General features: G+C 47.3%; 1 protein-coding gene across 1 annotated transcript; it reads left to right on the top strand.

The window, feature by feature from the left end:
• The first annotated feature begins 11 nt into the window (after positions 1-11).
• LOC148543414 (bile salt-activated lipase-like) lies at positions 12-24,652 on the top strand. Its single transcript, XM_088451752.1, has 11 exons — positions 12-77; positions 1,893-2,046; positions 7,006-7,128; positions 9,818-10,015; positions 15,363-15,493; positions 16,000-16,107; positions 17,800-17,917; positions 20,534-20,720; positions 23,302-23,505; positions 23,710-23,907; positions 24,454-24,652. The coding sequence occupies exons 1-11, from the start codon at positions 12-14 to the stop codon at positions 24,626-24,628; spliced, it is 1,662 nt and encodes a 553-aa protein (XP_088307878.1). The 3' UTR covers positions 24,629-24,652.
• The last annotated feature ends 1,156 nt before the right edge of the window (positions 24,653-25,808 follow it).

Below are 25,808 nucleotides of genomic sequence, written 5' to 3' on the forward strand. Positions count from 1 at the left end.
TGGGTCCAGACATGTCTCACTGGATAGCTCTCGGCTTGGCACTTGCCAGCCTCCTGGCAGCTGCCCATGCTGTAACGGTAAGAGAAATGGATAGACCTTGTTTTCATCCCGTCGCTGTTGGGATAATGCAATCCCTACTGTATGTTATATATAGCCATCGAGGGAGTTCGGCAACCATATAAAAATTATAAACAATGCATTGCAGACATGTCAGCCAATGTGAAATGAATTTGGATAGTGCCATCTTCACCTTCATTTTCAATCGATTATATGCTCTGTATGCATATAGAATAATAATAATTGGCCATAGACTTCAATGGAAGACCGTTTCACCATTGTTTGAGGAAGTCGTCCATCAGACTAGGGATTGCAGGCATCGGAAGCCATCGGAAAGAAGCATGTGACTGTGGCCACCATCGCAGTCCCGGCTAATGCATCTCCATTGGATGGGAAACATCGGGTTCTGACGGCCACCCCCTGCCCAGGATGTAATTGACATGATAGGAGAGCAGCTTGTGGCGAGGTTGTGAGTCTGGGAGAGGCAAGTTAGAGGCCATTAGAACCTCCACTACCAAATACAGTATAAGAGGACCATTTATCATGATATATTTGTGGCTTATTCCCCGAAAACAACCGGCAACGATGTTTTCTATGGGGGATGCGTTGCTGTCAGATTTACCAGATGTTGGGATTATGGCATAAATTGCTGTAGCCGATGGGCTACGCATCGCCTGCACAGGATCCTCGGCACAGTCGACGCGGTCACTTCACTCCCAGCACATCGATCCTTTCAGAGCCCCCATCCTACATGCACTTTTTCATACATCACGGCGCTATGATCACATCCTGCAAAGCAACCAAGGAGCGGTAATATCACATCCAAATCTCAATGCGAATGAGATTATTAATAAATGGGCCCCTAGGTGGGGATCGGTATGATTTGCTGACGGCTGCATGGCCGGCGGTTCAAATCCCGACAGCGGCAGCTCGACATTGGTGAAAATTCCGAACGGTGATTAAGGTAAGTAACCCTCCCTTAGGGGTGCCTAACCATAACCCCCCCAGTGCCTAACCCTAATCCCCCCTCTAAGTGCCTAATCCTAACCCCCCTTCCCTGCTGACTAAACCTAAGTCTCCTGGGGGGGTGCCAAACCCTAACCCCCCCCTTCCCCTAGTCTAAATCTAACCCTCCTGGGGGGGATGCCTAACCCTAATTCCCCCCAGGAGCACCTAACCGAATCCTCCCTCCTCAGCGGCTGTCCGCGCCCGGCTTACCTTCGATCGGGATGCCAGGCATCGGGCTCTCGGCGTAGGTAAAATAACAGGCGTCGGGATTTCGACACCTGTAATTTAACCCTTGCCGGGATTGGACAGTCGGGAAGCCGACGGTCGGGATTCTGTCCGCCGACTTCCCGACTGCTTCCCCCTAGGTCGGAAGCCTGAGGCTGGTGGTGAGGTCAGTAGAGGCATGTTAGAGGCCAGAAGAAAATGCTCTGCCATCCATAAAATTGTGTTGCCTGAGGCAAGGTTCTCTGGGGGAGATGCAACAAACCGTCTAAGGAGAAAAAGTGGTCAAGTTGGCCACAGCAGCCAATCCGCTTCTAACTGCCATATTTCATAGACTGTGCTAGATAAATGATAGACAGAAGCTGATTGGTTGATATGGGCAACTTCTCCAAAGACGTTTTGATTCTCCTCCCTTGTCCTCAAAGGTGGTATGACCCTGGATGGAGTTCAACTTTACGTTTCCTCGTAGTGTATATAGACATATACAATCCACCAGCTATGCCTGCTCACTCATGTATTCCATTGAATGCGCTATATAAATATAACAGATCATAACAATATAAAATAAATGTTGGCTAACAGTCGCTGTGTCCTTTCTCTTGCAGTTGGGGGTAGTCTACACCGAAGGGGGATTTGTAGAGGGAACCACAAAGGAAATCGGAGCCCTTTTTCCAGATTACATTGATATTTTCAAGGGAATTCCCTTTGCTGCTACTCCTGGTATCCTGGAAAAGGCAGAAAGGCATGCGGGATGGCCAGGTACGTCCCTCAGGAGGTGTACTCATATAAATGGGCTCGTCAAACCTGGGTGAACATCTCCCACTGACTCGTCAATGATATTAAGGTCAGCTATATAGACAAGATCGATAACTGATGACTAAAGGTTCAGAAACGGGGACAAACCAAGCTGCAATGCAAGGGGGGCAAATACATTTATTTGTTTGCATGCAGGGTAAATAGCAGCTGCTTTTGCATGTAGCCCACAAACACGGAGACAGCTGTATTTTTACGCTGCAATTTAGATTTGACTTTGGACGCCCCCAATCCCAAATCGAACTCTCCCTGCACATTGTACATCTGCCCCACCTGCAGTGTAGCATGGTATTACCAAGGTGCACAATTATTTGCTCTCTTTTGCTTTACTTCCAACTCAGAATCAAGCTCCGGTGTTCTATGGCTGCAGTGATTATCGCCCATCCTTGTCGACTCACCGGCTGAGGCAGCCAGGTCAGCTGTGCAAGGGTTGGGGGCATATTGCAAAAAGTGGGCGGGCATGATGATGCAATCATGTCATAGTATCCCCGCCCCTGCTACACAATGCTTGCGATTACCGGTATTGTGAAGCAGGGGGCCCGGAACACAATGATGCGTTTCATAGTGGATCACGCCATCGGCCGGCCGGACCATGACAGCAGGTGACAGCTAGCTCAGGGAGACATGTCCACTCTTAATGGTCAGTATGCTATGGCCCCGTCTGAGTGGAATCGTGTTCAGGGAAAGTTCACTGCCTCCCACAAGATCAGTGCATTCATTTCCTGAAATATTCTGTGCTGTGGTGCCGTGTACATTCAGATGATCTGATTGGATAAAAATTGTTCTGTTCCCGCCCACTTGGGAACAAGGTACACACAGACGAGTGATAAGAAAAAAAAGAGTCTCAGGGGGCGACGCAATTGTTTAGCCGACGGATATTTTTTTAACAATTTAATTGTTGATTGGTCTGAACGCGATAGACGCTGACGCCAGCATTTCTACTCGCACCCTCAGGAGGGTGCGAGCAAAAATGTCAGAGAAACCCGTGGTTAGGACACCCTAACCAGGACTTTAGACGAGTTTAGCCATTTTACAAGGCTAAACCCGGTCTATTATCGCATGAAGAGGGCGATAATTAATGAGTGCCCATAACAATTGAATTGCAAAACTAGGCACTCATTAATTATCACCGCCCGCGCAACAATTGAATCGCTCTCTCAGACTCTAGCCAAGCTTTCAGATTAAAGTATAAAGTATAGTATCATTTTTTATTTAAAGCGTACCTCATTATTGGGGAATGAGGCATTACAGGGGTTTCCCAACTATTAGCTTGTACATACTCTTCTGACACTTTGCTGATCATTCTCTTTTGAATGATGGCCATACACGGTGCGATAGCACCGTGCAAGACGACAGGCGCTTTGACGGCCGACATATCGGGCGGTCCCCACACCCAGCGTGATCGGGTGTCCGACCGCCCGATATGCCGGCTCCCCCCCTGCCTCAACCGCATATGGCTGCATGGGATCGCACATCGCATCGACTGGTTTTGCAGTACGATCAGGAGATGCGATGTACGACCCCACGGGAGCGCGCCTTGTAAGACATCAGGCCCATACATGGTGCGATGTTGCAGGCAAATCGCACCAGTCAGTCGGATCGGCTGCATAATCGCACCGGGTATGGGCTGCTTGAGTTCTGTGCTTGCTATTCATATGGTGATACATAGGTGTTTATTTATGATTGTGTGGGATAAGACACAAGTCTGCTATGCTTTTACCATTAGATAAAACTATCTGGTGAAGTGGGGGGTGGGGCATCTTTCTATCAGGTCCAGGGGAAGTGTAGATACACAGTGCTAACTGATGATATAAAGACATTACTGAAAAGCACAATACCTACAAAGAAGAAAGAAAAAAAAAAGCCATTCAATACTGTATACTCAAAAATTGCATCTGAAGGTCCTTAAGCAATAAATATGTTCTGATTAATTCTGTTTGCCAATAGTAGTGCCAAGTTAAAGAATAAAGAAAAAGGCTGTAAAAATTATGTAGGGGGAGTTGTATCAGGCCTTGGGGTCATATTCAATTAGAGGCGAAAAGTCTGAGGTTCGGACTTTTCGCCGTCATCGCAGTTTTTCCTGGGGATAAAGTATAGGGTGCGTGCCCGCGTATGCCTGTATTCAATTAGGAATTGGCGAAAACGGGACCCGGTGGAATGGTAATGTAACCCCCCTTCAGTGTGCGGTGTGGTACATAGGTGCATTTGGAGTGATACACCTCCTATTGCCTCAGGCTAGCTCTCCAGGGTGTGGGCAATACCTGAGAAGGGGGTCCCTGCCCATGCAGGCTGTATAACAGTCACACATATAGATACGGGTATAGCTATACACATACAGTAACAGTTCTTTTGAATAACTTGGGCGCCAGACCTTCTCTTATAAAGATAAACCAATTTATTTCTCTCCTCCTGCACATGACTTTACAGGACAAGAATATGGTTATAGCAGCTTCTCCTCTCCCTCCAGCTCATATACTTGGCATGTCAGATGGTGTAGGACAATCTTATGGATATGGTTACATTACATCACACTCTTCTTCACCAGCACAGTCTTTAAGCACAGTCACAATGAATGCTTTGCATTTTACCCACACAGGTCCACCTGGCCCTTTGCTGGCTGGTGCCTGTAGTTCTCCACTTCATATGTGCAGGTCCACCTAGCCCTTCGCTGGCTGGTGCCTGTAGTTCTCCACTTCATACATGCAGGTCCACCTAGCCCTTTGCTGGCTGGTGCCTGTAGTTCTCCACTTCATATGTGCAGGTCCACCTAGCCCTTTGCTGGCTGGTGCCTGTAGTTCTCCACTTCATACGTGCAGGTCCACCTAGCCCTTTGATGGCTGGTGCCTGTAGTTCTCCACTTCATATGTGCAGGTCCACCTAGCCCTTTGCTGGCTGGTGCCTGTAGTTCTCCACTTCATACGTGCAGGTCCACCTAGCCCTTTGCTGGCTGGTGCCTGTAGTTCTCCACTTCATACTTCAGGTCCACCTAGCCCTTTGCTGGCTGGTGCCTGTAGTTCACTTCATACATGCAGGTCCACCTGGCCCTATGCTGGCTGGTGGCTGTAGTTCCACAGCTTCACACACATCTCACATAACTTCATTTGCACTCTGCCTCTCCTTTGTCTCTTCTAAGACAATATACAGAGTGTCTCATACACAGTCTGCCTCTCTCTGCTCCCCTTCTCTTTCACATGGGACAGCAATATACAGACTTTTCTATTGCAGCTATCAGACGCTCAGCTGCTGCCCATCCCTATCCTACAGGAATGGCTCCTATAGCCACACTGCAACCACAGTGACCCCCCCTTTAATGGCTGCTGTGTGGCTTTTATGCATAAGGGACTCCTCTGGTACCTTAACAGTAAAAGCTCCTGGGAAATTCCTCTTCCCCATCTCTTCACCACATATACTTGCGTCTCTTACCCCTCTCATGGGTGCTGAACACTTCACTGAGCTGCTCACACTGCAACCTTCCAGCTCTTTCTCTGTGGTCTCTCACAGACTTTATCTCAGTGGTCTCACTCCAGACCTATTTCTCCTTTGGCGTTAGATGGGCATCGTGGCAGTCACCACGGCCCCGCCAATCTCCCCCTGCCAGGGGAGCACAAGGGCTACATTTCTGCTTCCAGCTCTGAAGCTTCCCAAAGATGTCTGCCCTCTCCCAAATTCTTCTTCTCAACTCCCTTTGTTCTCTCCCCCTCCTCCCTCTGCTCTGCCAGCTACACACCCAGTCTTCCCACCCCTGCGTGTCTATCTCTCCAGCCCCTCCTTTACCTGAAAACTGATCCCAGGGTCTCAGGCATGTAGAATCTACAACAGGAAGCAAGCTCTAACACTGAGAGGGGTGTATTTACAAATACCAACCCTTAGAGGGTGTTACAGTAAGTATCAAAGTCCTGTTACTTTTGGGGAAATCAGCCTGTCACACCCCCCAATAGATGGTCAGACATGGGGGATCACTATGGGTACCTCCGAATTGGCCTGCTAAAGGTATTTGGGGTTTTTAAACAGCCGAGACAGGCGCTTTAATGCGTCTTTAAAGAAGTGGTGAAGAGTAGCATTTAGCTTCATTTAAAAAAAACAAAAACGAATCCCATCAAATTTGGGGTACATGAAAATTGGTGCAAGCATATTTTGAAGTCCCTAAAGTGATTTTTTTTAAAAATCATTACAAAATCCACCTGCCGCAACCGAGCGCATTCTAAAAAACACCTGATGTATACTTGGGGACCCCCCCCCCTGAGGCTATTACAAAAGTTTTTTAGTTTGTCCCCCAATTATTATATTTTCGTCCCCAAACCGAAACCTCCTTTTTTGGGGTGTCCTATTTAACTTTAAAATTTTTTTTTTTTTACACAGATTACTTTAAGGGGACATTCAAAGGGGTGCAGGGTACTTTTTTTTTTTAAGTCTGCACCCCAAAACCTCAATTCTGCACTTTTTTCAGTGGTGAAAACTTATCCCCTGTTTTTGACAAAGACTTTTCGCACCTGCGAAAAAGTCTTTGAAATTGAATATGGGGATAAGTGAAAATGGCGAAAATGACGTCATCGGCGATAAAGTTACCTAAAACAACCAATCAGCTTCTTACCGTCATTTGAAATGACAGTTAGACCCTGCTTGGTTGCTTTGGCCTACTGCTCCACTTTCTGTCTTCAAGGCTCGATACATCTCCCCCAATAGTCATTTAAGCAGTTTAATTCACTGCAGCAACCCAGCCTCTCATCAACTATCAGTTTCTAGTTTCCTGCCTGTCATGTTTTTTTTTCAAAAGAAACTTTATTACCAACTTAACAAAACTTCAAAGCGCCCACAGTACTGTTGTTGTAATAAGATTTAAAAAGAAAAAAACATTATTCGTTCCATCCCTCAGCAGACTTTTTATTACTTGTTATTTTTCTCTAGGTACCCTGAAGGCAACTAGCTATAAGGATCGTTGTCTGCAAGTCACCTTATCACAGACTGACACCCGTGGGGATCTTGACTGCCTGTACTTGAATATCTGGGTTCCTCATTCTGGCAGTTCGGGTCAGTATAGTTGGTATGAATTGTTTCATGTCATAAGGTGCATACACACACAATGATTTTTTGAACGATTATCGTTAAACGATAATCGTTTGTAAAAATCGTTCACTTTCTGAGTCAAACGATGAACGATTATTGTTCATGCGCGTGCACGTTTGTAGTTCAGTCAGACTTGTCAACTCAACGATTTTCATTAAGTTAATATGCAAAAATCGTTTGTAGTTCATAAAAATCGTTCATTACATTTAAATGAACATTGTAAATGAACAACTTTAGTAAACGATTTTAGTTAATTTTTCAAGGTAGAAAATCGTTTACTACAATCGTTCATTAACTCAAGCTTTAAGCTGCATACACACACAACGATTTTTTTAATGATTATAGTTACACGATATCGTTTAACGATAATCGTTTGAAAAAATCGTTCACTTTCTGAGTCAAATGATGAACGATTATCGTTCATGCGCGTTCACGTTTGTAGTTTGTAGTTCAGTCAGACTTGTCAACTGAACGATTTTCATTAATGGAGCGTACACACGGTCAGATTTGTCAGACTTGTCAGATTTGTCAGATGAACGACTGAACGATTAAACGATTTGAACGATTTGGACGATTTGACCAAAGTTTTGAACGATTTGAACGATTTGAACGATTGAACGATTTTTGACTGCATTAAAATGAATGGAATCGTCCAAGTCTGGCTGCAAACCCATCAGATGTCAGATATCGTTATCTGACAAACGGGAACGCGCATCGTTGATCGTCCATCGTTCAGGCATGTAAGATATGAACGATTTTCCTTCAGATATGAACGACTGAACGATTTTTAAATCGTTATCGTCCATATCTGAAGAAAAAATCTGATCGTGTGTATGCACCAGATTTTCCTTCAGATATGAACGACTGAACGATTTTTACATCGTTATCGTTCATATCTGAAGGAAAAATCTGTCCGTGTGTATGCACCATTAGAGCTACAGATATAAATGGACATAAAGGAGACCACATCTGGTCACTGTAGAGACTTGTCCCACGGTCCTCACCAGTGCTGCCATGTCACCACATTGCCGGCAGGCTCATCCGTTTGAGGGTTGTTTGTGTTATCATTACCCCCTAGGACAGTGGTTCTCAACCTGTAATGCTCAGGGTCACTTGAAAAATGTGTTTAATGGCAAAGCATAAAGGTGATAATCAGACACATAGGGAAAGCAGTATCAGGGTACATCTACTGAAGGGGATCTATCCGCAAACCAGAGCAGTATCTGAGGTATCTCTAGCCCCGTGCCTCACAATAGAACCCTGGTAAGAAAATGAAATGGTCAATATGTCTGTATCCCTATATATATATATATATATATATATATATATATATATATAGTCCTGCACGGACCGGCACTCACCCACTGGGTTTCACCAACTCCGGTGCCCTCTGGGTGAATATCGAATATAGGAGCAGTACAAACAGCCAGCGGCACTCGGAGATTTGATATATGTACAAAATGTATTAAATACACATAGTATAACACCAAGTGGTGTTATACTATGTGTATTTAATACTTTTTTTACGTATATCAAACCTCCGAGTGCCGCTGCCTGTTTGCACTGCTTATATATATATATATATATATATATATATATGTGGGATTCGGTGGCACTCGTAGAAAATTAACACAGGACACTGTTTAGTGAACCAACGTTTCAATGCCTCCAATCATGCATTTTCGTCAGGGTGTAAGTGTGTGTAATATATATATATATATATATATATATATACAATAAATTCTATTGTGTCATATATATATATATATATATATATATATAAATAATTGTTCATAGAGCATTTATTTATTTTATATGTAGTGATGACCAAACATGTTATGTCATAGCATTAAAATTAATTACAAAGGGCTGGGTATGGGACCTTTCCCGCAGCCTCACCCTAAACCGTACCTCCCCCACCCTTCCCCTTCCCCCCCCCTGCGCAGCCTAACCCTAACCCTCCCGTCAGTGCCTAACCCTAACCCCTAAACCTAAATATAACCCTGGACGGGATTCTAGAGCTAGGATATAGGGGTCTATTTACTAAGCTGTGTTAGGAGACAAAGTGAAAAGGGATAAGGTACCAACCAATCAGCTCCTAACTGCAAAATGACAGTTGGGAGCTGATTGGCTGGTACCTTATCACTTTTCACTCTGTCTCCTAACACTGCTTAGTAAATAGACCCCTCAGTCGGCAACGGTATTCTGACCGCTGGAAGTCCAACCTCTGGGATGCCAACTACATCCCATTATAAATGTATTGTTTTGCAAATGTTAGGGGTACCTATAAGAACTGCCAGTGGGTATCCAGGAGGAAAATGATTGAGAACCAATTGCCCTAGGAGAAATGTCGCATAGATGCAGTGGTCATTTTAGGGAGCTGGGGCGGGATAACACTTCAGAAGCGCTAGGCATGCCCCCACGTGGCCCAGTTTTGCCCCATATATGTGTGACATGGCACTGTCTACATTTACCAGGTTTGCACTGGCACAATGTTGGGAGTTATGACAATGATGAGTGTTGTGTATCTATAGCCCTTATTAAAACACTTGGAACCTCTAGTAATAATCCTGAAGTTACAGTGTGAACCTACAGATAATTAATAACATATAGTGCTCATATCTCTCAGTCTAAATGAGTCTTCTCCTTGTAGTGTCCACAAACCTGCCAGTTATGATATGGATCTACGGTGGAGCCTATTTATTTGGTTCAGCTCAAGGAGCCAATTTTTTGGACAATTATCTGTACGATGGAGAAGAGCTGGCGCTCCGTGGTAATGTCATTGTGGTGACTTTCAACTACCGATTGGGACCATTGGGATTCCTCAGCACAGGAGACGCCAACATCCCTGGTAAGACTTGGCTGCTACATCATGTAGATTCCACAGTCTATAAAACGTATTTACTGTATGTATAACGATACTGATGTGGTTATGAAAGAGCAGGTCATGTCTGTCTTGGACCAACGTGGTGGAATGGAGAAGGAGAGGAACGACAGCCGGAAGCTTCATACAACTGCATGCCTGGCTTGTAATCATAATGCTGTGAACAGAGTGGCCATTCAAACACAGGGAGATGAGAATGAATGCTACAGAAAGCTTGAAAGGGAATCATTTATATGCTGTGCTTTGCTATTTTAGCTTTTTGACCCCTTTTCATCAGCTATATAGTTAATGTTATGGAGAGGGGAGGAAAGATGTCATTACTCTTTATGGTGTAAGCATGCAGCACAGCAGGGGCAGAATAAGCCATTGGCTACTTACGATTTTTAGTTGCACTAGCTAAAGAGTTCAGTGACGTGCAGTGAGGTCAATGGCACACGTATAATTAAAAACACAGTTTTTATATAAGAAAAAGTTAGTTTTATAATAGAGATTCATCACTATGGGGTGTATTTACTAGGTCTTGGAGTGGAGTTAAAGTGGATGGAGATAAAGTACCAGCCAATCAGCTCCTAACTGTCATTTTTCAAACACAGCCTGTGACATGGAAGTTAGGAGCTGAGTGGTTGGTACTTTATCTCCTATCACTTTATATCCATCCAAGTAAATAGACGCCTATGAGCCCTGCTTTTCAAGCAAATTTCTTTTCTTACATTGCTGTGTAGTGCGATAAGAACAGGAAGCTTTATTAATTATTTCTATCAGCGATTAATACAATGAGATGAATTCATACAATTTTCTTTCTGTGTTCCCGGAGATCGGGGAGGACAGGTGCAGTGGCGGAACTAGAGAGTGGTGGGCCCAGGTGCAAGAATATGCTTTGGGTCCCCCTATACACTGCCCCCAGTAGTAGTCCCCCCTATGCATTGCCCCCAGTAGTCCCCCCTATGCATTGCCCCCAGTAGTCCCCCCTATACAGTGCCCCCAGTAGTAGTCCCCCTACGCATTGTCCCCAGTAGTAGTCCCCCCTATGCATTGCCCCCAGTAGTCCCCCCTATGCAGTGCCCCCAGTAGTAATTCCCCTATGCAGTGCCCCCAGTAGTAGTGCCCCCTATGCAGTGCCCCCAGTAGCGCCCCCCATACAGTGCCCCAGTAGTCCCCCCTATGCATTGCCCCCAGTAGTAATCCCCCCTGTGCATTGCCCCCAGTAGTAATCCCCCCTATACTGCATTTCACCCAATAGTTATCCCCCATATAGAGTGCACCCAGTAGCGGCCACCCCCCATACAGTGCCCCCACTAGTAGTCCCCCCTATGCATTGCCCCCAGTAGTAATCCCCCATATGCTGCATTGCCCCCAGTAGTAGTCCTCCATATACAGTGCCCCCAGTAGCGGCCACCCCCCATAAAGTGCTCCCAGTAGTCCCCCCCATACAGTGCCCCTAGTAGCGGCCCCCCCTATACAGTGTCCCCAGTAGCCCCCCATAAAGTGCCCCCAGTAGCGGCCACCCCATATACAATGCCCCCTAGTAGCCCGCCCTGCCCCCCGTGCTGTGCCAGGCTACACACAGAAAATAAACACACAACTTACCTGAATCCCCGCTCCTGACGCGACGGTAGAGCTTATTTACCTTTCATGCTAGGGACCTGGAAGTGACGTGAGTGCGGGCGGAAGTGCAGTTCATGCCCATTAAGGCCAGCTAAACACGTAAGTTGCCCCCATCTAAAAAAGAAAGTGCTGCGCTCGCCACGCTTCGGGCTCGGTGACTCGCTACAAGGTTATATTCCCCCCCTATGCCCACTTGGATGGTAGGGAATGATGCTGGACACTGGCTGATGACGACAGGGTCCTCTCCAGGAAGGGGATTTAGACATTACCTTGACGCAACCGCCGCAGTGTCCGCTCCTCCCGGCTCGTTCTGCACTCGTCATAACGTCTCTCCCATCACCCGCTGTGGGGGGAGCTGGTTAGGTGGAGATTATGAGTGAGCTCCAGCCGGCTCCCTCTGTAGATGCAGCAGCCAATGAGAGTCTGTCTGACTCTCATTGGCTGCTATAACAAACTCACAGCCACCGCTGGTAGCTGTGTGTTTGTAAACTATGTGTAGTGCAGACCGCTCTCATTGCGGTCTTCCCTACACTTGGGGCCCGGGGTACACTAGCAGGGGTGCAGCGGCTGCTATGGGCCCATGCACCACAGCAGGCCCCCGGTGCCTTGCACCGGCTGCACCGCCGCTAGTTCCGACCCTGAGTAATTGTCCCCCCTATGCATTGCCCCCAGTAGTAATCCCCCCTATGCATTACCACCAATAGTAGTCCCCCTATGCATTGCCCCCAGTAGTAGTCCCCCCTATGCATTGCCCCCAGTTGTAGTCCCTCCTATACATTATCCCCAGTTGTAGTCCCCCCCTATGCATTGCCCCCCAGTAGTAGTCCCCCCTATACAGTGCCCCAGTAGAGGCCACCCCCTCTATACAGTGCCACCAGTAGCAAGAATATGCTTTGGGCCCCCTGTGCAGTTCCCCCAATAATGGTCCCCCTATGCAGTGCCCCCAGAAGTGGTCCCCCCTACGTAGTTCCCCCAGTAATAGTCCCCCCCTATGCAGTTCCCCTAGTAGTAGTCCCCCTATGCATTGCCCCCAGTAGTAGTCCCCCCTATACAGTGCCCCAGTAGAGGCCATCCCCTCTATACAGTGCCACCAGTAGCAAGAATATGCTTTGGGCCCCCTGTGCAGTTCCCCCAATAATGGTCCCCCTATGCAGTGCCCCCAGAAGTGGTCCCCCCTACGTAGTTCCCCCAGTAATAGTCCCCCCCTATGCAGTTCCCCTAGTAGTAGTCCCCCTATGCATTGCCCCCAGTAGTAGTCCCCCCTATACAGTGCCCCAGTAGAGGCCACCCCCTCTATACAGTGCCCTCAGTAGCGCCCCCCATACAGTGCCCCTATTAGCAGCCACCCCCCCTATACAGTGCCGCCAGTAGCGCCCCCTCCCCTATGCAGTGCCAGTGTCTGTGCCGTGTCCCTTACACACACACACACACAAAAACCCACACAACTTACCTCCCGGCCCGCTCTGCACTATGGGAGAGACGTCATGACGTCTCTCCCATTACCCGCTGCGGGGGGAGCCGGTTAGGTGGAGCGCCCTCTGTGGACGGAGCGGCCAATGAGAGTCTGTCTGACTCTCATTGGCTGGCTGCTATGTGTTTGTTACTGTGTAGGGCAGACGTCTCTCACTGCGGTCTGCCCTACACTTGTGGGGCCCGGGGGATTAGCGGTGGGTGCAGCGGCGGCCTTGGGCCCCTGCAGCACAGTGGGCCCCGGAGCAAGGCAACGGCTGCACCACCGCTAGTTCCGCCCCTGGCCAGGTGTGTGGTGGCTGGGGCATGACTATGTAAACCGTGGCTTGGAGCCCCAACCCTGTACTTAATGTCGCGATTTACTGTATTACAAAGAGATGTATCAACCCTACTAAAGAGTGGAGACGTTGCCCATAGTAACCAATTAGCTTCTACCTATCACTTTATGGAATGTACTTGATAAATGCTACCTCAATGCTGATTGATTACTATCGGCAACTTCTCTACTATTCCCAGCATAGTCATATACTTTGTGATCTAAATCAATCACATAGTCACAGCTTTGTGATCTAAACTAATAACACACTTAGGGGGAGATGTACTAAGGCTTATAGAGAGATAAAGTGCCAACCGGTCAGCTCCTAACTGCCATTTTACATGCTGTGTTTGAAAAACGACGATTTAGAGCTGATTGGTTGGTACTTTATATCTCTCCAAGGCTTAGTAGATCTCCCCCTGGGAGAAATTTAATTTGTCGTGATGGGGGTGATCTGGCGAGATTTAAATTGCATGGGGTGCAAGGAAAAGAGTCACCATGGTGCTAGCGGCGATGTGCCAGTCCGAAACGGCACATCGCCGGTATGGTGGTTAGAAAGTGATATCTGAGGCTAAAAAATCCTTCACAATGTATAAATTGGTGACTGGGGCAACCTCACCTGCAATACTCTCCCTGGATCCTGGAAACCCCTTTGTAGCAATGTATCACTGCTCCTCATTGTTGTCTGTGAATAAGTAAAAACTTAAAATAATAACTATTCTTCCTATAAATTAGGAAACTATGGTCTGGGAGATCAGCATGTGGCCATTGCATGGGTGATTGGGTATGGTATAAGAGATAGACAGTAATTAGTTAGGCAATGTCTGATAGACACCAGATGTTAGACAGTCAATAGTTAGACAAGGATAAAAGTTCGACACAGAGAAAAGTCAGACACACTAAAGTTAGACATGTAAAAAGTTTGACAGGTAAAAAAAGGTTGACAGGGTCAAAAGTTCGACATGAAAATGGGCGACACAAAAATGGTCGACAGTTTTTTTTTTTTTTTAGCCCTAATCTTCACCCTAACCCTAACCCTCCCTCCTGGTGCCTAACCCTAACCCTCCCTCCTGGTGCCTAACCCTAACCCTCCCCTTGGTGCCTAACCCTAACCCTCCCTCCTGGTGCCTAACCCTAACCGTGGGGGTAAGTGCCTAACCGTCCAGTAAGGTGCCTGTGCTTAACCTTAAAAAAGAAGAAAGAAAAAATGTTGACAATTTTTGTTTTTTAGCCTTAATCTTCACCCTAACCATCTGGGTAAGTGCCTAACTCTAACCCTGGGGGTAAGTGCCTAACCCTAACCCACCAGTAAGTGCCTAACCCTAACTCTAACACTAAACCTAACCCTAAAAAAAGTCGACCATTTTCGTGTCGATCATTTTCATGTCAACCTTTTGTACCTGTCGAACTTTTTATATGTCTAACTTTAATGTGTCTGACTTTTGTCTGTGTCGAACTTTTATCCTTGTCTAATGGTGTAATGGTTAGCGGTACTGCCTCACAGCACTGAGGTTGTGGGTTTGATACCCACTATGGCCCTAACTGTGTGGAGTTTGTATATTCTCCCTGTGCTTGCGTGGGTTTCCTCCGGGTACTCCGGTTTCCTCCCACACTCCAAAAATATACTGGTAGGTTAATTGGCTCCTAACAAAATTACCCCTAGTGTGTATGTGTGTGCGTGTACATGTGTTAGGGAATATAGAGTGTAAGCTCCACTGGGGCAGAAACTTATGTGAATGGCCAAATATTCTCTGTAAAGCGCTGCGGAATATGTGTGCGCTATATAAATAACTGGTAATAAATAATAAATAAACTATTAACTGTCTAACATCTGGTGTCCATCTAGACATTGTCTAATTACTTCTGTCTATAGTTTGGAACCAGTATAAACTTCAAATAATAACTATTCTTCCTATAAATTAGGAAACTACGGTCTGTGGGATCAGCATATGGCCATTGCATGGGTGAAGAGGAACATCGCTGCTTTTGGAGGAAACCCAAACAGCATCACCATTTTTGGGGAGTCGGCTGGGGGTGCCAGCGTCTCTTTGCAGGTAATGAACATGTGACCACAATTGGAATGTGAAATGCTACACTGTGCAGTGCGGGCTCTACCACTAGGCAAAACATCCCCTTTGCCTAGGGGCACCAAATATCACCGGGCGTCTAAACCGCGCCGTGAGTGACATGAGGTGATTTATCCAATGCCTGACTCCCATTGGCTGGTGAAGACTGTTGCCCCCCCTTATTCGCCATCATCTCTCTCTGCCAGTAAATGCACTTTGCCTGACCAGATTTGTGCCCACGTAAATGAAACTCATTGTTGTTTATTCCTGTTGCTCTGTGATACGGCACAAAGTTTCCACTGGAGACAAGTGCAGGGGCAACGAAAACAATCAACTCTGCTTGGCGCATCAATAGTTGGCATAAGAGCGTAAAAGAAGAATATAAGATGAATGTGTGTAGTAAAAGTGTCAGCAGGACCCATGCAGTACATAAAAGTCATCTGTAGGTCACAGACGCAGTGCTGTAAGTGACCCTTTCTACCTCTCTGTTGCAGACACTGTCTCCTCATAATGTTGGTTTGTTCAAACGTGCCATCAGCCAAAGTGGGGTTGCGCTGTGCCCATGGGCTATCCAGCGGGACCCTCTCTTCTGGGCCAAAGAGGTAAGTGTCTATGGATTATCATTACTGTTGGGTTAAGATAATATTTAATGCACCAGTTTCATACCATGACAAGGTAGAGGCTAATCAGGGACACGTTCCATATCCCGACAGCGGGGATTCCTGCGGGCAGAATGCCGCCGCCTGATCCCGACTCTAATCGGCATTGCGGCACCCGCATCCCGAAAGTAAGTAGCATGGTTGGGGGAGGGTTAGGGTTAGGCACTAGGAGGAAGGTTAGGGTTAGGCACTAAGGCGGAGGGTTAAGTTTAGGCATCAGGGAGGAAGGGTTCAGTTTAGGCACTGGGGAAGGAGGGTTAGGGGTTAGTTTAGTTATACTTACCTCGAGCCGTCGGGATGGTAACCTAGTTGCGATGCTGGCATCAGGATTCTGACCACCGGGATCCCGAATGCCGCCATCTTGTACCTAATCCGGCTAATGTGGTACACTCAGGGGCGTATTTATAATGGCTGCAGGGTCCCGCAACGCACGCCCTGCACCCATATTATACTTACCTCTCCGGAGTCCCACATCGGCGCCGGTGTCTGCGTTGTAAAATGGAAAATGTCCGCTGCGGCCATTTTCTTGTCGTATGCGCAGTAGAGGGAAAATGGCCGCCGTGGCCATTTTCTTGGTGACCTGCGCAAGCCCTATAGACTCTGGGCACACTCTAGTGTCCAGAGTCTACAAGTGTGGCGCTGGCCGCACACAGCTCAGTGCGCTGCCAGCCACCGGAGGGAGAGGAGGGGGTCCGTGACGGAGACTGCACACGGGCACCCTCCTCTTTAGAAACGCCTCTGGGTACACTGGTACAGTAAAGCCTATGGTAATCAGCTTTGATATCTGTATGTGAACATGGGGAAGTTGTATGAACGGGTGATATGGGGGTTTAGTGGTGTGCGCCCCTGTCATTATCTACAAGATAGCGCACCGATATGATGGGGAATGTATGAACAGTCCGTGGCACTGACCAGTTCTGACAGCTCCAGCTATCAATTTCGATTCAGCGCCTTTGAACGATGGATTTAAAGCAGCAAGAGAAATGAATGCTAAACCAGCCTGGTGACACATTTATTTCTGTTGCCGCTTTAAATTCATTTGTTCCAAGCGTGGTTTTGACAAACTGCAGGATAGTAAATCTAGTCCTTGGTGTCTCTGTACACTCTCACACCTGGATCTAGGTCCGCTCTCTCCAACCCCCATGCAGCTTCAGCGGTGCATATCTTGCAGCATGGTGCAGTTATCGGCACCACGGGCGGAATGTACTAAAGGGGGAAATGCCATTTTTGAGGGTTTTATCGCATACCTCATATGCGCAAAAGGACGCCGGAGGGACTTCTGAGTGTTAAACCCAGAAGTCCCTCTATCTGGGGGCATCACAAAGGACAGTTTTTATCGGAAGAGCCGTCCTTTGCTATGTAAAACAGAATTCTATGTACATACCACGGTAATCAACCACGGTATGTACCCAAAGAGTGTTGGGATGTACTGCATGGCGGATGCGATGCTTAGTACATCCTGCCCCATGTCCTGGGCCGTTTATGTGCGCCTTCTCTATATATACATGTGAGTGTTATAAAAAAACATACATTGTACTGAAGCCTATAGTAGTGTGTTTCAACACTTTGAAATAAAAGTAATTAATAATATCACTAATAATTATAATAATGTAACTTGTTTTTGTTTTTTTACAGATTGGCAGAAAAGTTGGCTGTCCTGAAGATGACACTGCCGCCTTGTCTAACTGCCTGCGGACTGCAGACCCCCGTGCTGTTACCCTGGCCTTCAAACTGGATCTGGCAAACCTTCAATGTAAGAAGGAAGGAAAATGTCAGCCGTATTCTGATTGGCTGCTACAGGATCGCTGCCCATTTGTAATATTAGTGATAATTGAGAAGATCACAATAAATAGCAAACAGTGACAGAATATAGAAAGTAAATATGACCTTGTCCTGCCCAAATGAGCTTACACTCTAAAGGCGGGTATCCACTAGACCACAGGTTCGCAAACTCGGTCGTCAGGACCCCAAACAGTGCATGTTTTAAAGGTCTCCTCACTGAATAAAGTGAAATAATTAGCTCCACCTGTGGATTTTTCGAAATGTATCAGTGAGTAATGAAATATACACCTCTGCACAGAATCGGTATGAAATACCGGCGGCCGCATCGATTCCCGGCAGCGGCAGCCCGACACTGGAGCAGATCCCGGCAGCGTGAGCCCGACAGCGCTGGAAATCCCGATCGTTGTAAGGTAAGTATAGACTAACCTAACCTAACCCTCCTTAGGGGTGCCTAACTCTAACCTGCCCCCCAAGTGCCTAATCCTAATTCCCCCCTTCCCCGCTGCCTAAACCTAAGTCCCCCGGGGGTGCATAACCCTAACCCTCCCTCCCCCTAGCCTAACTCTGACGCTCCCGGGGGGGGGGGCTAACCCTAAGTCCCCCCCGGCTGCCCTAAACCTAACCCTCCGCCGCTAACGGCGCCCGGCATCCCTTCAATCGGGATGCTGGGCGCCGGTGAAATGAGTGGCGTCTACATCTAGACGCCGGGTATTTCACCCTTGCCGGGATATGACAGTCTGGAAGCCGGCATAATGTCAGACGGCTTCCCGATTGCATCCCCTCTGCACTTGCTAGGTGACCTGGAAAATGTGACCAAGTTTGAGAGCCTCTGCACTAGACGTTAACTGGGATGATTCGAATGATAACGATATCGTTACCGTTCATCGTCCGCAATATTGTCCAGTGGGGGGGGTATGCCATCAACGCCCAGCTATGCGTGCTCCCGCTGGTCGTTGATATCTTTCATCGCCCGTACTTGCAGGGCAACCTGACGATATCGTCAGGTTCTGCAAGTACGGGAATGATGGAGGGTGCCCGGCACTGAACAATATCGTTAATGATATCGTTCAGTGTGGAAGCTCAGTGTCGTTAACAACATAGAGCCCGTCACTGCAGTGGAAACACTAGACGATATCGCCCATGGAGCATATCGTCTCGTGGATACCCACCTAAAAAATCATCTAGGAGTGGAATAACTGTTAAAGCTGGTGGTGGTGGTGAGGCTACTGTAGGGCATAAATATTATCTGCCACCAGTAACAAAGCGGCCAGTGGAGACTGCTGTTTAAGGGCCTGTTGCATTCTGCGCATGCATAGCAGTGCGTTTGTGTGAACCGGCCATTGCGATGGATCGCAGTGACTATGTAGACCCATCGCAGAGAGATTGACAAGAAGTACCCTTTGGGTGTGGTGGCGGGAGAGGGGGGGGGGGGAGAAACTGCCGTTGCAGGGGCATGCATACGCCGTACGCAGCCTGAGCAATCACTGCGTGCGATAAGGTTAGCAATTTCTGGGTACGGTCAGAGCTTGTGCAAGTGTGCGTGAGGCTGTGATGGTACTCGATAGTACCGATGGTTTCGCAGTCTTGCTAAGGGTTACGGATGTGTGTGGGCGTCCTTATGTAGTGCAGCAGCGGCATAGCGATCGCAATAGATTAGCATACTATCGCAGTGAGCCTGCGTGCGGAATCGCTATTGCATTCGCAGTTGCGATCCGTAATGAATCAGGCCTTAAGTGCAGCTTTTGTGTAAGTTTTATCATGCAATAACACTATCACTTATATCACTTGCTAGCTTATAACTGTCACGCTACAGGCTATGGGCCTGATTCAGACCCGGTCGCAAACGCTGTGCGCTTGCAACCGGGTCAATGGTGGGCCAGTGTGCATGCGCACGACGGAGCCGGCTCTGTCGTGAGCATGCGCGAGAGCCGGATAGTGACGGGCAATCAGTCGCTCCGGGTCTCGTACCAAAGGGGGCGTGCTGTCGATGTTGAGTGACAGCACGCCCCCTTTGGTGGGTGGGCCGGGGGACTGGCTGCCCAAACGGAGGTGTTCCCATGTGAACGCCTCCGTTTGGGGGCGGCCCCACTGACATCACGAGTGATGTCAGTGGGAGAGATTTCGGCTCTGTTACAGACGAAATCTCTTTGGGGCTTGCGGCAACGAGACCCTACCACAAGGGTCTCGTCGCAAGCCCGATGGTCGCGATGGTCTTGACCATCACAACCATCTTCCTGGCCACTCGCTATAGCTGTGGGTGGTCACCCACAGCTTTGCGAGCGGCCAGGAGGCCGTTCTAAAAAAAAAAAAAAAATGAACGGCCCTGATTCAGAGCGAGCGCTCTGTCAGAGCGACCGGCTCTGAATCAGGGCCTAGGTCTGCAAAATGACAGGAGCTGGTTGGTTGGTACTTTATCGCTCTCCACTTGATCACTCTCCAAGCTTTGATAAATCTGTCACTTTAAAATGTTAAAATGAGGATTCGTCAAGTTTGTTGTGATTTATTTACTCCCGCCCCCTGTAATATTTGGAGATCTGTCATGGGGGGGCGTAACAATAACTGCGTTTAATTTCTTCCCGTACAACAGACCCTGTGGTGCACTACCTGGCTTTAACCGCAGTCATAGACGGAGATTTCCTCCCCGATGACCCAGTTAATTTATTCGACAATGCAGCCGATGTAGACTATCTCGCTGGAGTCAACAACATGGATGGCCATCTGTTCGCGGGCATGGATTTATCCGTGATCAACGAACCTCTTCATTCAATTTCTGCGTAAGTGTTATCTCCATCCACATCCAGACTAGAAATCATTTATTGCCACTCAAGAGATGCTGTTAAGATGAGCTATACACATATGTGATACCGAACACTTGCCATTTTGGAAAGGGGTTGAAGCTCGTGTCATTTTAAAATAAAGTTGATTAAAAAAAAAATAATAATAATTACTTGGAGGAGTGACAGTTAGGGATGGCCATTGGGCTGACCATCGATGGTTCATCAGTGATTACCATCGATGGCACAAAACCATCTACGGTTTGCACCCCTCGATGGCCACAACTCCATGGTGTTGGGAACAAGAAAAAAACCCTTTGTTCCAAGTCTGCCATCCATAGCGAAGAACCAGGGATGTTTTAAGAGAGGAGGCGGCCCGTGTTCAGATTGAGTGCAGGCCCCCTCCTCTCTCTGGTGGTGCCGCGGTGCCATCTACTGCGCATAGGCGGGCCTCCGGGAAAATGCCGCCTGCACCGTTTGCCCAGGGACAGCAATACTGTGCATGCGCACCAAAATTTGCAGTCTGGAGACTATGGACAGGTAAGTATAAGACTATATGGGTGCAGGATGTTCAGTGTGTGCCCTGCACACCCTGCACCCATTATAGATACGCCCCTGCGAAGGACCACTGACTCTCTTCCATCGATGGCAAGACCATTGGCCATCGGCAGTTAACCATCAATGGTTCTTAAATATCGATGGTCAATGGTCATCCCTTGTCACCATTGGAGCTGTAGAGAGAGGGGAGGGGGAGGCCATTGCACAGTGATTAGCAGCTGGAGAAATAATTAGCTGAGAGAGGCAGAGGAAAAAATAGAAGAGTGGCTGAGACTTGTAGTGCCACATAAGCCAAGCTGAACGTCCTGCCCAATTTGTCTGCTGTGGCTACCTTTTTGGAGTGGAGGTCGCATTCTAATTTAGACCCTCAGGTTTGGTGAGAGGAACCCATTTGTACACAAACCTTCTATGGGGAGACAGTCGGGAAGCCGATGGACGGCTTCCCGACTGTATAATCCCGGCAAGGGTTAAATGACAGGCATCGAAATCCCGACGCCTGTCATTTTCCATATGCCGGGAGCCCGACACCCGGCTTACCGATCGAAGGTAAGCCGGCCGACGGGCGCGGACAGCCGTTTTAGGTTTAGAGTTCCCGGGGGGTACTTAGGGTTAGGCACCCCCCTCCCTTCTATGGGTGATACTGTGACACTGCTCCTACTTTCTAAACCAACGCTGCAACATTGCTATTAGACCTTCAGTTGTAAATGCGCTATAAAAGCCCCCAACATGTGCACAAAGAGTTAACCATATGATGTTATCTGAATTAGGTTATTGGGACATTCTACTGATGTGTAAACTATGTAGCTAATTATGTATAGGAATAGTCAATTGCAAGAAAGATTAATAGTTTTTGTTATTGTAATTTATGTGTTTTATTGTACCAAACCTTTGATTCTATAACAGTGATCCATTCCAGTCATTTTGGGTTACTAATTATTGCCGCCAGTCTACACCTGCACCACATCATCTGTATCCTTACCAACGGGGTATTACACACACATATATGAGCTGGGTCGCCTAAGTCTGGGGCTGATTCACAAACGGACACAAAGGCCATCTCACCACTCCAGTAACACATCGATCCTTCACCTTTATAGTAATGCATAACTGCTCTAGTAAGACATTACCCTCCCTCACCTGTGTACTAACACATTCCACTCCTTTACCTCTATAGTAATGCATCACTGCTCTAGTAAGACATTACCCTCCCTCACCTGTGTACTAACACATTCCACTCCTTTACCTCTATAGTAATGCATCACAGCTCTAGTAAGACATTACCCTCCCTCACCTGTGTACTAACACATTCCACTCCTTCACCTCTATAGTAATGCATCACTGCTCTAGTAAGACATTACCCTCCCTCACCTGTGTACTAACACATTCCACTCCTTCACCTCTGTAGTAACACATCTTCCTCCCTTGCCTGTGTAGAAATACAATCCCTCCCTCACACCTGTAGTAACACATTACCCTCACTCACCTCTCACCTCTATAGTAATACATTACCCCCCCTCACATCTGTAGTAACACATTACCCTCACTAACCCCTGTAGTAACACATTCCTCTCCCTCGCCCGTGTTGCAACATTCCCTTCATTCACCCCCTACTAACACATTTGACATTCCCCTCCCTTCCCTCACTATACAAATAGAGGAGCTGCACCAACTGCCAATGAAGTTTGGCAGCATTTGGGGTGACAGTTGGTGTTTGAATATTGAACTGTGTGCAGCAGCCGCGACGAGACAGGCAGGCAGGACATTGCACAGGGGAAGGACACATTTTAGCCCTTTTCACCCCCTTCGGGGTCGAATTTTGAAAAATCCCTTCTCAGTGGTCGCCTACATCATGGAAGGAATATTCTCCTGAATTTTAATGTTTCTAGGTCCAGGGGTTTGGCCTGGGCGTTGACGAGTCAGGACATCTGATTTTATATATAGATAAAATACAGAGCTTATACTAACACACTGATATATAAGCTAGCTAGTATTTTAGGTTTATTGACCATACAGTGTGTTACAGCGCTCAGGTACAGAAACTGGTCGAGGATCTAACTCTGGCTAAAGGAGCGCCAGGAATGGACATGGCTTACGAACTTTACACATTCAACTGGGGACCCAGTCCCGAACAAGAGCTCATGAAGAAGACAGTCATTGACGCAGAGACCGATTACATCTTTCTGGCTCCCAGTCAAGAGGCACTGGCCCGTCATTCCATGAGTGCCAGGTAAGTGATGGAAACTGGGTGTAAGGTGCCAGACAAGTGTATGAGGAGTAACTGGGTTAGGGGCACATCCAGTGGTCTGCCAGTGAAACATGATGTACTTTCTAAACAAGTAAACAGTGACACCTAGAGGTTATTTTTGCCAATTACAAATAAAATAATGCTGCTTAATTTCTGAATGGGACCTTACCTCATTCTCATTTACAGGACTGGAAAGACCTACAGCTACCTGTTCTCTCACCCAACTCGTATGCCCCTATACCCAAACTGGGTGGGTGCTGATCATGCCGATGACCTGCAGTTTATCTTTGGAAAGCCATTTTTAAACTTACTGGCTTTCAGACCCGAGGACAGGGACGTTTCTGAAGCAATGATTGCTTACTGGACTAACTTTGCAGCAAGCGGGTAAGGAGAACATTTTGAACTTGGGCCTGGCCCAAATTATGGTTACAATGAATTTAGGTCCTGTAGGTGTAGGACTAGGCACTTGCCTGTCTGGCAGGTTCCCTGGGTGAGCTCTGGGACACCATGATGTCTTGTCAGTGTTTCCACAACACTAACAATGCATGTTTTCCATATCTCCTTGCTGGAGCACAGGTGTATTAATTACTGGCTGACACATTTTAAAAGATCCACAGGTTGTACTAATTTTTTCACTTGTGGTTGGAAAACATGTACTGCAAGTCCTTTAGGCAAGCAGATTTTGGGGTCATGGACAAATGTTTGTGCGAGACGGAAGTAGGAACCATTTTTAGTTTTTTTTAAAAGTGTATTTTGCAGAGCTGTGCCCGGTACAGAGCATCCAGATGTATAAGCTAGACAAAAATGTAATGATATTTATGTATACATGCTATCAGCAAATACGGAGGTCTCCACCGTTCTGTCTGCAATTTGTTCTGTAAGTCATTGTCGAGATATCAGAACTGTAATGTTATCTGTTTTCTAACACAGTGATCCGAACGAGGGGCCATCCGGAGTCCCCACCGCTTGGCTTCCCTACGATACTCAGTATGGACAATACTTGGAAATCAATTCAGATATTACCTACAATTCCATGAAACAGGGACTGCGTTCACCTTACGTACGCTTCTGGTCCCAAACTTACCGCAATCTGCCCAATGTGTAAACAATTTTCCAACCATTAAAACAAGATCAATGATACCAGTGTTTTTTTTGTGTGTGTTTGTTGACTGCATATAATCTTGTGGACTGGGATTTAGGGGGTCATTCAGACCTGCTCGCGAGCAAAGTTCGCTCGCTAGCGGGGCGATGTTGTGAGAATGCGCATGACGGAGGCCCGGCGAGTGACGAGAAATAAGTCGCTCGGGGTCTCGCACCAAGGGGGGCGTGCGGTCGATGGTGAGTGACAGCACGCCCCCTTTGGTGGGCGTGCCGGGGGCATGGCGGCCAGACGGAGGCGTTCCCATGGGAACGCCTACCGTCTGAGTCTGGCCCCACTGACATCAGTAATGATGTCAGTGGGAGTGACTTTGGCTCTGATAGAGCCAAAATCACTCCTGTGCTTGCGGAAGAGAGACCCTACCGCAGGGTCTCGTCGCAAGCCCGATGGTCCTTGACCATCGCGACCATCATCATGGGCGCTCGCATAAGCTGTGGGTGGTAACCCACAGCTATGCGAGAGTCCATGAGGATGCTCCAAAAACAGGTAGGAGGGCTCTGATTCAGAGCGAGCGCTCTGGTCAGAGCGTTCAGCTCTGAATCAGGCCCTTAGTGACATCACTGGGCACAATGTGCATTCACAAGCACTGGAAGCAGGCATTTTGTGTACTGGGAGCTAGTGGCAACACTTTCGCACAATGCGTGTGCACTCAAAATTAAACCAGCCATTTTGTGTACTGGGAGTTAGTGACATCACTGAAACACGATGCGTACGCACACATGAAGCAGCCATTTTGTGGACTAGGTGGTGATAAGCTGACTATGTTTTATTACCATTTAACACTCCACTATTCTCTAATGCAACCACTATGACACCACTAACGAGATAACAAAATTATTGTTTTTTGAGTGTCGAAATGTCTGGGCCCAAAGATACCGCAATCTGCCCAACTTGTAAACAATATACCAATCTTTAAATGATATATATCGGATAACTATTTCTTGGAGGTATGTGAATGATAGATCTACAACAAAAAGGTAGTCAGTAGGTCAACACCTTCAATAGGTCCACAGGGACGTTAGGTCGACAGTGATATGGGTCAACAGGGCTAAAAAGGTAGAGATTCAAAATGGTTGACACAAAAACGGCCATCACATGGTTTTTCATGACTTTAAGGGATAGGCTG

Source organism: Taudactylus pleione, unplaced genomic scaffold (genome assembly GCF_031769625.1).
Source record: "Taudactylus pleione unplaced genomic scaffold, aTauple2 ptg000003l, whole genome shotgun sequence".
Taxonomy (NCBI): domain Eukaryota; kingdom Metazoa; phylum Chordata; class Amphibia; order Anura; family Myobatrachidae; genus Taudactylus; species Taudactylus pleione.